The 14,186-nt window shown below is 48.5% G+C and overlaps 1 protein-coding gene across 1 annotated transcript in view; it reads right to left on the bottom strand.

The window, feature by feature from the left end:
• CTTNBP2 (cortactin binding protein 2) overlaps positions 1–14,186 on the bottom strand; it is a 178,873-nt gene that overhangs the window by 82,905 nt on the left and 81,782 nt on the right. The window contains exon 5 of the mRNA XM_065423243.1: positions 10,960–11,059. Coding sequence (XP_065279315.1) covers positions 10,960–11,059 — 100 coding nt within the window. The remainder of the gene's footprint in view (positions 1–10,959; positions 11,060–14,186) is intronic.

Here is a 14,186-nt window from a genome sequence, read left to right as displayed (position 1 = left end):
GGCGGGTGTGGAATGGATATGAGCAACACATCTCAAAGAACAACAGTTACAACGGTGAGTAACCGTCTTTTCTTCTTCGAGTGCTTGCTCATATCCATTCCAGTTAGGTGACTCCCAAGCCCCACCTAGGTGGCGGGGTCGGAGTGAGACATCGCTGTGCGCAGAACCGCTGACCCGAAAGCAGCATCGTCTCTGGATTGTTGCACCAGCGCATAGTGAGCAGCGAATGTGTGTACGGAAGACCAAACTGCAGCTCTACAAATGTCCTGGATCGGGACCTGAGCCAGGAAGGCAGTCGAGGAGGCCTGGGCCCTCGTGGAGTGAGCGGTAAGGCGCGGAGTCGGGACACCGGCTAGGTCGTAACAAGCACGAATACAGGACGTGATCCAAGAGGACAGGCACTGCGAGGAGACCGGTGAGCCTTTCATCCGGTCGGCTACCGCAACAAAGAGTTGTGTCGTCTTCCGAAATGGCTTTGTACGGTCAATATAGAAAGCCAGGGCCCTGCGTACGTCCAAAGAATGCAAACGCTGGTCTTGACGAGTAGCGTGTGGCTTTGGATGGAAGACCGGGAGAAATATATCCTGGTTCACGTGGAAAGGTGAGACCACCTTTGGAAGAAAGGCAGGGTGGGGGCGAAGCTGCACCTTGTCCTTGTGGAACACCGTGTATGGGGGTTCGGACGTGAGCGCTCTGAGTTCAGAAACGCGCCGTGCTGAGGTGATGGCTACGAGGAAGGCTGTCTTCCAGGATAAGTACAGGAGCGAACAGGTCGCCAATGGTTCAAATGGAGGCCCTGTGAGCCTGGAGAGAACGAGGTTGAGGTCCCACATCGGAACCGGCTGGCGTTGCCGTGGGTACAGCCAGTCTAAGCCCTTGAGGAATCTAATGACCATCGGGTTAGAGAAGACCGAGGACGCGAGTTCTCCTGGGTGGAACGCCGAAATAGCGGCGAGGTGAACCTTGATTGAAGATATCGCCAAGTCCTGCTGTCTTAGGGACAGGAGATATTCCAGTATGAGAGGAATAGGCGCCTGCAAGGGGGGCGTAGCTCGTTGCTCACACCAACAGGAGAAACGCTTCCACTTGGCTAAGTAAGTGGACCGTGTAGAGGGCTTTCTACTTCCCAGCAGAATCTGCTGGACAGATTGCGAGCATTGCCGCTCTGTCCGATTCAGCCATGGAGCATCCACGCTGTGAGGTGGAGCGATTGCAGGTCTGGGTGACACAGCCGGCCGTGGTCCTGAGAGATGAGATCGGGACATAACGGAAGCGTGATCGGTGTTTGAGCCGAGAGTTCCAACAGTGTGGTGTACCAGTGCTGTCTCGGCCAAGCTGGAGCGACGAGAATTACCCGTGCCTGGTCTCTGTGGATCTTGAGCAGTACTCTGTGGACCAGTGGAAATGGAGGGAAAGCATAGCACAGGTGGCCTTTCCAGGTTAGTAGGAACGCGTCCGATAGAGAGCCCAGCGCTCGCCCTTATAGGGAGCAGAATGCGTGGCACTTCCTGTTGGCTCGAGATGCAAACAGGTCGACCTGGGGAAATCCCCACCTCTGGAAGATGGAATAGATGACGTCTGGACGAATTGACCACTCGTGCGTCTGGAAGGACCTGCTGAGACGGTCCGCCAGCGTATTCTGGACTCCAGGAAGGAACGATGCCGTGAGATGTATCGAGTGGGCGATGCAGAAGTCCCACAGGCGAATGGCCTCTTGGCATAGGAGAGATGAGTGGGCTCCGCCTTACTTGTTGATGTAAAACATGGCCGTGGTGTTGTCCGTGAGAACCAACACGCAACGGCCCTGTAGGAGATTGAGAAAGGCCTGGCAAGCCAGGCGCACCGCCATCAGCTCGCGAACGTTGATGTGCAGGGCGAGTTGGGGTGCGGTCCACAGGCCCTGGGTATGGTGCTCCCCGAGGTGAGCGCCCCATCCTAGAGATGAAGCGTCCGTGACCAGGTGTAGGGAGGGCTGCGGGGCGTGAAACGGCACTCCTGCGCAAACCACCCGGCGATCCAACCACCAGGTGAGGGAGGCCAGGACCGAGTTCGGAACCGTGACCACCATGTTTAGGTTGTCTCGATGAGGACGGTATACCGATGATACCCAGGCCTGAAGTGGGCGAAGTCGCAGTCTGGCATGCCTGGTTACGTAAGTGCAGGAGGCCATGTGACCTAGCAGGGCGAGGCATGACCGTATTGTGGTAATCGGAAAGGTCCTGAGCCCTTGAATGACGCTTGTGATGGTATGAAAGCGGTTGTCTGGTAGAATGGCTCGGGCACATCTGGAGTCTAGGATTGCTCCAATAAATTCTATCCTCTGGGTTGGCACTAGCGTGGACTTCTCTCTGTTGAGTAGAATGCCCAGCTCGTGGAAAGTTTGTGTCACTATGTGGACATGAGCTTGAACTTGGTCTCTGGTACGGCCGCGTACCAGCCAGTCGTCTAAATACGGGAACACCTGTATCCCTTGTCGACGAAGGTATGCCGCGACGACCGCCACACACTTTGTGAACACCCTGGGAGCTGAGGACAAGCCGAAGGGAAGGACTGCAAATTGGTAGTGCACCATGTTTACTACAAATCGCAGAAAACGCCTGTGAGGCGGATAGACTGCTATATGGAAATATGCGTCCTTCATGTCGAGGGCGGCGAACCAGTCTCCAGGATCCAGGGAAGGGATAATGGTCCCCAAAGATACCATGCGGAACTTCAACTTCACTATGAATTTGTTGAGTCCGCGCAAGTCTAAGATGGGCCGTAGACCCCCTTTTGACTTGGGGATCAGGAAGTAGCGGGAATAAAACCCCCTGCCCCTTAACTCTGGTGGAACCTCCTCTATGGCCCCCATAGAGAGGAGCCCAAAAACCTCCTGTGTAAGGAGTTGCTCGTGAGAAGGGTCCCTGAAGAGGGACGGGGAGGGGGAGTGGGGGGGGGGGCGAGGAAAACTGGAGAGCGTATCCCCTCTCCACCGTGCGAAGGACCCAACGGTCCGAGGTTATAAGGGACCAAGCACGGTGGAAACTGGAGAGGTGATCCCGAAAGGGGGGAGTTGAATCCTGGGTACTAGTTGTGGTGCCGTCCTCGACCGCACCTTCAAAAGTTCTGCCTAGGGCCTGAAGGTGGCCTAGGCAGTCCCTGGTTTTGGGCCGGTTGAGGGCCAGTCGACCTACGCCTACCACCCCGACCCCGCCTTCTGGCAAAGTCCTGTCTCAGACGAGGCGGGGGAGGGTAGAACCTCTGAGGCTGTGGTCTGAAGGGCCTGTGCTGGGGCCCTGGGACATGCATCCCCAGGGAGCGCATAATCGTCCTTGAGTCCTTAAGGCTCTGGAGCCGAGAGTCAGTCTTTTCTGAAAACAGGCCCTGGCCCTCAAAGGGTAAGTCCTGCAGGGTTTGCTGCAGTTCTGGCGGCAAGCCTGACACCTGGAGCCAGGAGATTCGCCGCATGGCTATGCCCGAGGCCAAAGTTCTAGCGGCCGAGTCCGCGATATCCAAGGAGGCCTGTAAGGAGGTAAGTGCCACCTTCTTACCCTCCTCTACGAAGGCCCCGAACTCTTCCCTGGAATCTTGGGGAACCAGTTCTTTAAACTTCCCCATCGATGCCCATGAGTTATAATTATATCGGCTTAAGAGCGCCTGTTGGTTGGCCGCTCTAAGTTGTAACCCCCCAGCCGAATAAACCTTGCGTCCAAACAAATCAAAGCGCTTAGCGTCCTTCGATTTGGGCGCTGCAGCCTGCTGGCCGTGGCGCTCCCGTGCGTTCACTGACGACACGACCAGTGAGCATGGCTGGGGATGGGTATACAGGTACTCATGGTCCTTAGAAGGAACAAAGTACTTTCTTTCCACCCCTCTGGCTGTGGGTGGAATGGAGGCCGGAGTTTGCCAGATCGTATTGGCATTGTTTTGGATAGTCCGTATGAGTGGTAACGCCACTCTGGATGGGGCATCCGCGGAGAGGATGCTCACTACCGGGTCCTGCACCTCCACAATCTCCTCCACCTAGAGGTCCATATTGCGAGCCAGCCGGCGCAACAGGTCCTGGTAGGCCCGAAGATCTATAGGGGGCGGGCCCATGGTGGATGTACCCGCCACCGCCTCATCGGGGGAGGAGGAGGAGGATGCCTCCGGTGGCAAGGGGTCCAATGGCGGATCCTGCTCCAGGTGTTCATGGAGCTGGGCATCGCCTGTCCCCGGGTCCAGGGCCTCCGCAGGTGTGGGCACTGGAGCCTCCATGCCCCCGGGGGGGGGGCAGGAGACGGTGGCCTCCGGGGTCCTGGGCTCGGAACGTGCCGAGCGGGAGGCAGATGGTGGAGCCCCCTGCGCTTGATGGTAGGCCCATGGAGTCCAAAAGGACCAGTGCGCAGGTCCCTGTGCAGGGTCCTCGGCAGTCTCCTGCCAATGGCCGAAATCCGCCGAAGCCGCCTGCCCCTGAGGAGGGTAGGCCGATCTAGAGGCCCCCTCAGAGGAGCGAGATGCTGATCTCGACGGCCAAGGCGGTGCTGAGCGCGATGCAATCGGCTCCTGATGGGACGGTGCCGATCGGTGCCGGTCATAAGGGGATCGGTCCCTGCGCGGTGCCGGTGAGCGGTACCGGGATCGAGATCGGTGCCGGTAGCCGCGTCGGTGCCGAGACCCGGATCTTGAGCTGGACGACGACCGCGACGAAATCTGGTACCGGGAGCGGCCCCTGGAGGTTGAGCGGCGCTCATACCGGTGCCGAGAACTCCGCCGGGATCCCGATCGGTACCGGTGGCCGCGCCGGTGCCGAGAGGTAGACCGGTGCCGCGACGAAGATCTTGGCTGCGAGTACGACCGGTGCCGAGGTGATAGTCGGCGCCAGGACTGCGAGCGGCGTCGGGACCCACTCCTGGACCTGGAGCGGTGCCGAGAGTCCACGGCCGGAGACGGTGGGCGCACCAGGGCAGGCTTGCCCCTGGATTGCACTGCGCGGGGTGCCGGCGGTGCCGGAAGTAGAGGCGGTGCCGACTCCGTGAGGGCAATAAGGTCCCTCGCCGTTGCGAACGTCTCCGGGGTGGAAGGCAGACAAGGCTCCACCACCGACCGAGGTGGAGATTCAATCCGCACCGGACTCAACGGCCTCGGTGCCGGAGTCGACAGTGCTGTTGGCCCTTGCTTTGGGCGGTCCAAAGGCGGACGCGGCTCTACCCCCGGCACCGGGGGAGCCGGCGTCTTCAGGGCAGCAGTGTCCTGCGCCTTACGGGCTTTCTTGTGGCCCGGAGAAAGAGACCGGCGCCGAGTCCCTTGAGGCGGCCGCGGTGCCGAAGTCGGCCGGTGCCGTGCGGACTTGTCTGCAGTGCCGGTAGGCGCCGCCGAGGCGCTGCGTACCGAGGCGCTCGGTGCCGGGGCTGGGCGCGCCGAGGGAGGATCCGGGCTAAGTGCCGCCTCCATCAGGAGCTGCCGAAGCCTGAAGTCCCGCTCCTTTCGAGTTCTAGGTTTAAAGGCCTTGCAGATCTGGCACTTATCTGCCTGGTGGGATTCTCCGAGGCACTTCAAACAGGAGTTGTGCGGGGCACTGGTCGGCATAGGCTTCGCGCAGGACGCGCACTGCTTAAAGCCAGGAGCCTTGGGCATGAGCCCGGCTGTGCGCCGGGGGGAAAAAGGGGGGAAGAACAACCCCCTTCACCCCCGCTAAGTACTTACAACTACAACAAAGTAAAATAAATCACTATCTACAGAATCTAACACTATAATACAACTATCTACACGTAACTTCAGAAGGGTAAGCTAGGGAGAGTGGAGAACAGCTATGCCGCGCTCCACAGTTCCAACGACCGTCAGGGGCGGTAAGAAGGAACTGAGGGGGCGCTGGGTCGGCTGGGGTATATATCCAGCGCCATGAAGGCGCCACTCCAGGGGGCTCCACAGCCGACCCACCGGGTGTTGCTAGGGTAGAAATTTCTCCGACGATCGTGCACGCAGCGCGCACACACCTAACTGGAATGGATATGAGCAAGCACTCGAAGAAGAAATGACTTTCCCAAGATCTCCCAGCAGATGTCCAGCAAAATGCTGTCAAGGCATTGCAGTCTGCAAATTTTGCCGTATGTTATAAAACACTTGCAGACCCCAAAACTGGTGATCAGCTTAGCCCACAGCATCACCAGAGATCCAGCAACTAAATTAAAGGTGGCAAGGGTGAGCCTTACATAGGAAATCCACAATGGCTACTCCACCTAGACAGCAAACTGTATCAATCCCCTTCACACTCCACCCTCAAACAGGAGCCAATCACCTGGCCCCAGAAATGGGTGGAAAAGTTACCAGAGCCCAGATCCAAATGCCCTGAGCATGAGGAATCATAGAATCGTAAGACTTGAGAGGTCATCTAGTCCAGTCTCTTGCACTCATGGCAGGACTAAGCATTATCTAGAGATTCCACAACCTCCCTGGGCTATTTATACCAGTGCTTAACCACCCTGACAGTTAGGAAGTTTTTCCTAACGTCCAACCTAAACCTCCCTTGCTGCAATTTAAGCCCATTGCTTCTTGCCCTAGCCTCAGAGGTTAAAGAGGATAATTTTTCTTCCTCCTTGTAACAACCTTTTATGTAACTGAAAACTGTTATGTCTCCTCTCAGTCTTCTCTTTTTCAGACTAAACAAACCCAATTTTTTCAATTTTCCTCGTAAGTCATGTTTTCTAGACCTTTAATTATTTTTGTTGCTCTTCTCTGGACTTTCTCCAGGTTTGTCCACATCTATCCTGAAATGTGGCGCCCAGACCTGGACACAATACTCCAGTGGAGGCCTAATCAGCATGTAGTAGAGTGGAAGAATTACTTCTCAGAAGTAGAAAGAAGGAAGAAGCAGGAAAAAAACAGCCCCCACATGCTGAAAACAAAATGGGATGGGGGAGTGAAAGAAAAGGAGACTGAGCAGATGGAACACTGCTTCAGCTGCTTCCAGCTGAGATACCCACCCACCTCCATCCACCACCCCCAGACACTAGAAGGTGTCTCTACTGCTCAAAGTCCCATCAAAACTGTAGCCCAGCTAGTGAGGTGAGCATCCAGTTTACCCTAGAAAAGATTAATAGCTGACTTAATCATGACCTATAAGTAGCTAAATGGGGAGAATATTTCTGATAATAGAGGGCTCTTTAATCTATCAGGAAAAGGCATAATGAGATCCAAATGCTGGAAGCTGAAGCTAGACAAATTCAGACTAGAAATAAGGCAAATATTTTTAACAGTGTAGGTAATTAACCATTGGAACAACTTATACAGGCATCTGGTGCATTTTATATCATTTGATGGATTTAAATCAAGACTTGATGTCCTAAATAGATATGCTCTAGCTCAATTAGAAGTCATGAGTCTGATGCAGGAATTACAGTAACTCCTCACTAAAAGTTGTCCTGGTTAACATGGTTTTGTTGTTACATTGCTGATCAGTTAGAGAACATGCTCATTTAAAGTTGTGCAATGCTCCCTTATAACGTTGTTTGGCAGCCACCTGCTTTGTCCACTGCTTGCAGAAAGAGCAGCCCGTTGGAGCTAGCTGATGGGGAACCAGGGTGGACCGGCAGCCCCCATATCAGCTCTCCATTCCCCTAAGTTCCCTGTGTGGCAGCCACCCAGCAGGCTATCAATTGCCGGGCAGTTCAGCTCTCCCTTCTCCCACTGCCATGTGCTGCTCCTGCCCTCTGCCTTGGAGCTGCTCCTGGGAGCCTCCTGCTTGCTATGCACGTGGAAGGGGGAAGAGGAGTGCTAATGCCAGAGTGTCCCCTCCCCCTGCTCCTGTACGTTATTTCCACAGAGCGGGGGGGACATGACAGGGCTCAGGACGGAGGGCGCTTGCTGGCGGCAGCTGCTGTCTCAACTTGCTGATCTACTTAAAAAGGCAATGTACTTAGAGTGGAGTCAGCATACTTAAAGGGGCAATGCGAGTCTCTCTCTCTCTCTCTCTCTCTCACACACACACACACACACACACACACACGCAGTGTGTGTCTCTGTCTTTTTCTGCCATGCTGTCTCCCCTCCCTCCATTCATGCTGCCTTGTAGAGTGTGAGGCTACATTAACAACTTGTTAACCCTTGAGGGCTCAGCCGAGTGCTAGTTCATCATTTAGCATCCGTGCGAAATATCCCACCCTCTGACTTCACCACCTCAACCAAGCTTCACAATCATCATTGCTGTGTACAGTATAAAATTGTTTAAAACTTATTCTCTGTGTGTGTGTGTGTGTATAGATAGATAGATAGATAGATAGATAGATAGATAGATAGATAGATAGAGACGGACTTTTGTTTGGCGAAAAAAAATTCCCTGGAACCTAATCCCCCCCACCCCCTCCATTTACATTAATTCTTATGGGGAAATTGGATTCGCTTAACATCGTTTCACTTAAAGTAGCATTTTTCAGGAACATAACTACAACGTTAAGTGAGGAGTTACTGTACTAATTGAGCTTCTGTGGTCTGTGTTATGACGGAGGTGATCATAATTGTCCCTTATGGTCTTAAAAACAAGTAAGAATTTATGAATATTTCTTTTCTTGTTTTTATCTGTAAAGGGTTTACAGTATAGGTTGACATTTCAAATATTATAGAAACAATATGGATAATGCGTCTAGTGAAACCACAATATTATGAGTCTACAATTAAAAAAAAAAAGCTTAAATATTAATTCACATGATATTACCATGCTAACAGGTCTTCTTAAACTCAATACATCTTGCTGCCTTACAAGACTTCAGAGTAGCCTGTCGAGTTCTGGGTCTCCCAATGACAGCTCCAGCTCCCCTCATGTCATGTTAGACTAGTCTCTGGGAGGCTAGGTGGTGCAAGAGTTTATGAACTAACCTTTCACCTCTGGAAATCCAGGGTCAAAATCTGGTTTGGGCCACTAGTAAAATGAGTTTGGTGGTCTCAGCTGTTAGTGGACATTTGTTCAAACCACAAAGCCACCAAACAATTCAGAAGAACTGTCAATTTTTGCTCAGGAGACTACATCTATGGCTGGTACAGCAAGGTTGTCACAGTTCAGGAAAAAGGTTAATTGACATACATACTGGGAAACTTGCATCAAATTTGTTTATGCTATTCTTGGCACTAGCCAATACTATAAGTCCATCATTGTCATTAACTTCAGATTCCTAGCATAGCAGAAGCACTGATCATATGATGCAGAGAGAAAGGAAGGACAGAGCATACTATTGCATTGCCCATGGCAGAATTCTTCAAAGCAGGAAGTTTAAAATGATCAACAGATCAAGCAGCCTAAAGCATTATTGAGGTTACTCTACCTCTCAGCACTATTTATATATGTCCAGCTTTGTTATTATTATACTCTCTTTCACTATGTCATGATAAAGCAGTCCATGTTCAAGACATCAAAAAGATGGACAAGCAAAGAAGCAAATATTTAGGGATGTCAAGCTTTATAAATAGCCCTCAGGGATAGAGAGAGCATAAGCTCTGCTGTGCCACAAGTATAACAGAGCCATAACTACCCATGTGTTGACAGGGTAAGTAGCAGAAATAAATAACTTAATATGTAAAAGAAAACATCTAAGTTACATGTATTTTAGTGAGAGGATGCAAACTGGTGGGGTTTTCTGGCATCTCCTACTCTAGTTACTGTAAATTTACAAATTTAACATTAAATAGTGTAACATTTGGCCAGATACACTATTATCTGTAGAGTAGTTCTCAGGACTGGGACTCTAATGGCAGTCCCTGCCAAGATGATTTTACATTATGACAACATACAATAAGTGGGTGTGGCAGATGGAGAAAGTGGGAAGGGGGGGAGATTTTGGGGAAACAAGGATAGCAGCAATGTGACCACAAGGTTAGAGATTCAGTCTCTAACACATACACACCTGTCTGGATAAATTCCATCTTCCCCTTAAAAAAACAAACAACACAACAAGAAACTAAGAAAGAAATGAAAATTTAATGAATCCCTACAGGCCATCCACCATGAGTATCCCTTTCCTGGTACTCCCTGAGTTTGTGAATCTGAAAACCCTCTAGATATAGCAAGAATCTTCAATGCTCCTTGCACTCTCATTTTAAAGAAGAAGTGGTGCATAAAAATAGGCAAGATCTGCAGTACACACAATACAGTTATGTCAGAAGAGACACTCAGTCAAAGGCAGAATTTCCACTTCTAAATGTCCTGCAATGGAAAGTAAAAGAACATTGTGCTCTTTTTGCTTCTTTCAGTTATGTCAGGAAGGGAGGTCTCAAAGGCATTTTTGCTCTAGAAATACAAGTTTGTTGGGTGTGAAAGACTATGATGGAGAGGCAGAGAGTGTCTTTTTGTTCTGTATTGCATGGTGGGGTACAGTTCCATGACTAAGGCTCTTAGGCACTACTGCAATACAAATAAATAAATTATGACAGCACTCAGTAGTGCAAGCCGAGCAACTGAAAAGGGAAGGAATTTTTAGTCAGATTATTTAAGACTTTTTTTATTTGTTAAACTCTATTTGATTTTAAATGACTGTCATTGTGTAAAGAGAACTTTTTTTGAACTTCAAATACATTTTATGCATTTGAATTTCACGTTACAAATTAAAATAAATGCAGTTATTTATCTGAGTGTAGACTCAATCTCTCCCTTTTGGCTCTCTCTCCTTTTTGTTTTAGAAAAATCAAATAAAGAAAATGAATGAAAAAGCCTACATTAATACAACATTATAGCCGAGAATGTGTGTAAAAGAAAGCCAGGAAATTCAAAGTCATGGTTCCTATGGAAACTGTAATTGTCATGGTGCAATTACAAATAGTACATGTGCACAGTGGGTGGTCAAATTAAAGCTGCAAGGGGAAACATACAGATCTGTTTACATTCTCAACCATAATGTTACATTACTATGAGATTGGGTATTTTGCTTTCAATATGTGATAAAAGCACAACTATGGCTAAAAATATAATGCTTAAAGAGTACTACAGTTTCATGAAAAAAATCTTATGTCACTTACCTGAAATGTCCCTGAGCAACTGCTGAACACAAGGGTGTAAAACCATTTTTATCAGCAGCATCAACTTGTGCTTCTGCAGTCAGCAGCAATCTCACACAATCTATTAAGTAAACACAAATGCAGATTGATACGTGTGACGTTGCACCCCATAATGCTTTATGGAAATATGCTTATGAATGTAAATATGACATAACTGGAATATGTTTTATGCTACATATGCCATGTAACATATCTCTGCAAAGGTTATGATCTACTGAATGTATTTATCCTATTTGTATGCATGTATCATTTTTGTATTCAAAGTTATGAATATTGGCTGTGTACTTGTTGGATTTTAAGTAGCCTTAGTAAGGCATTTGGGCAGCTTCTTTAGAAAGGAATTTGCAAGTTAAGTGCCCAACCAAGAAACACTTAACGGACATTGGATCTTGGAAGGCTCCAATCCACATAAGAAGTCTATCTGAGGACGTTCAAGGTAGCATGTGAACAATGGCTGCTACCTGTAAGTTCTGAGTCGTGCATGCACATGTGACTTGCCCATGTGACTTCAAAACTCCATCTTGTAGCTGGGATTCTACATAGGGGGAGGGAGGGGTGTCCACCCACAAGAGAAAATCTATTTAAACCCCTGGGAGACCCCTCCATTTGGTCTTCAGCTAGTTCAAGAGATAGCCTCTCCACTCCCAAAGGATACCTGAAAGACGCTGGAACAAATTACAGTAACCACGGGGGTGTGAGTGATTGCTGGACCCTGACTAGAAGGAGGCTAGTCTGTAAAAGAGGCTTATTGGAACATCTCTGAGGGTGAGATTTTATCTGTATTAAGCTTCTTACTGTATTAGGCATAGGCTTGCATGTTTTATTTTATTTTGCTTGGTAATCACTCACACCCCCGTGGTTACTGTAATCACTCACACCCCCATGGTTACTGTAATCCCTGTGGTGGGAAGAACATCTCAACAGCCCAACACTGTGGCATTTAATTTCAAAAGGGGGAACTATGCAAAAATGAGGGGGTTAGTTAAACAGAAGTTAAAAGGTAGTGACTAAAGTGAAATCCCTGCAAGCTGCATGGGCGCTTTTTAAAGACACCATAATAGAGGCCCAACTTCAATGTATACCCCAAATTAAGAAACACAGTAAAAGAACTAAAAAAGAGCCACCGTGGCTTAACAACCATGTAAAAGAAGCAGTGAGAGATAAAAAGACTTCCTTTATAAAGTGGAAGTCAAATCCTAGTGAGGCAAATAGAAAGGAGCATAAACACTGCCAAATTAAGTGCAAGAATGTAATAAGAAAGGCCAAAGAGGAGTTTGAAGAATGGCTAGCCAAAAACTCCAAAGGTAATAACAAAATGTTTTTTAAGTACATCAGAAGTAGGAAGCCTGCTAAACAACCAGTGGGGCCCCTTGATGATCGAGATACAAAAGGAGCGCTTAAAGACGATAAAGTCATTGCAGAGAAACTAAACGGATTTTTTGCTTCAGTCTTCACGGCTGAGGATGTTAGGGAGATTCCCAAACCTGAGCTGGCTTTTGTAGGTGACAAATCTGAGGAACTGTCACGGATTGAAGTGTCACGAGAGGTGGTTTTGGAATTAATTGATAAACTTAACATTAACAAGTCACCGGGACCAGATGGCATGCACCCAAGAGTTCTGAAAGAACTCAAATGTGAAGTTGCGGAACTATTAACTAAGGTTTGTAACCTGTCCTTTAAATCGGCTTCTGTACCCAATGACTGGAAGTTAGCTAATGTAACGCCAATATTTAAAAAGGGCTCTAGAGGTGATCCCGGCAATTACAGACCGGTAAGTCTAATGTCTGTACCGGGCAAATTAGTCGAAACAATAGTTAAGAATAAAATTGTCCGACACATAGAAAAACAAACTGTTGAGCAACAGTCAACATGGTTTCTGTAAAGGGAAATCGTGTCTTACTAATCTATTAGAATTCTTTGAAGGGGTCAACAAACATGTGGACAAGGGGGATCCAGTGGACATAGTGTACTTAGATTTCCAGAAAGCCTTTGACAAGGTCCCCCACCAAAGGCTTTTATGTAAATTAAGCTGCCATGGGATAAAAGGGAAGGTCCTTTCATGGATTGAGAACTGGTTAAAAGACAGGGAACAAAGGGTAGGAATTAATGGTAAATTCTCAGAATGGAGAGGGGTAACTAGTGGTGTTCCCCAAGGGTCAGTCCTCGGACCGATCCTATTCAACTTATTCATAAATGATCTGGAGAAAGGGGTAAACAGTGAGGTGGCAAAGCTTGCAGATGATACTAAACTGCTAAAGATAGTTAAGACCAAAGCAGACTGTGAAGAACTTCAAAAAGATCTCACAAAACTAAGTGATTGGGCAACAAAATGGCAAATGAAATTTAATGTGGATAAATGTAAAGTAATTCACATTGGAAAAAATAACCCCAACTATACATACAATATGATGGGGGCTAATTTAGCTACAACAAGTCAGGAAAAAGATCTTGGAGTCATCATGGATAGTTCTCTGAAAATGTCCACGCAGTGTGCAGAGGTGGTCAAAAAAGCAAACAGGATGTTAGGAATCATTAAAAAGGGGATAGAGAATAAGACTGAGAATATATTATTGCCCTTATATAAATCAATGGTACGCCCTCATCTCGAATACTGCGTACAGATGTGGTCTCCTCGTCTCAAAAAAGATATACTGGCACTAGAAAAGGTTCAGAAAAGGGCAACTAAAATGATTAAGGATTTGGAACGGGTCCCATATGAAGAGAGATTAAAGAGGCTAGGACTCTTCAGCTTGGAAAAGAGGAGACTAAGGGGGGATATGATAGAGGTATATAAAATCATGAGTGATGTGGAGAAAGAAAAGTTATTTACTTATTCCCATAATACAAGAACTAGGGGTCATCAAATGAAATTAATAGGCAGCAGGTTTAAAACAAATAAAAGGAAGTTCTTCTTCACGCAGCGCACAGTCAACTTGTGGAACTCCTTACCTGAGGAGGTTGTGAAGGCTAGGACTATAACAGAGTTTAAAAGAGAACTGGATAAATTCATGGTGGTTAAGTCCATTAATGGCTATTAGCCAGGAGGGGTAAGGAATGGTGTCCCTAGCCTCTGTCTGTCAGAGGGTGGAGATGGATGGCAGGAGAGAGATCACTTGATCATTGCCTGTTAGGTTCACTCCCTCTGGGGCACCTGGCATTGGCCACTGTCAGTAGACAGGATACTGGGC

The sequence above is a fragment of the Emys orbicularis genome, chromosome 1 (assembly GCF_028017835.1).
Source record: "Emys orbicularis isolate rEmyOrb1 chromosome 1, rEmyOrb1.hap1, whole genome shotgun sequence".
NCBI lineage: Eukaryota > Metazoa > Chordata > Testudines > Emydidae > Emys > Emys orbicularis.
Note: the sequence above shows the minus strand (reverse complement) of the source record. Positions and strands in the feature narration are given on the sequence as shown.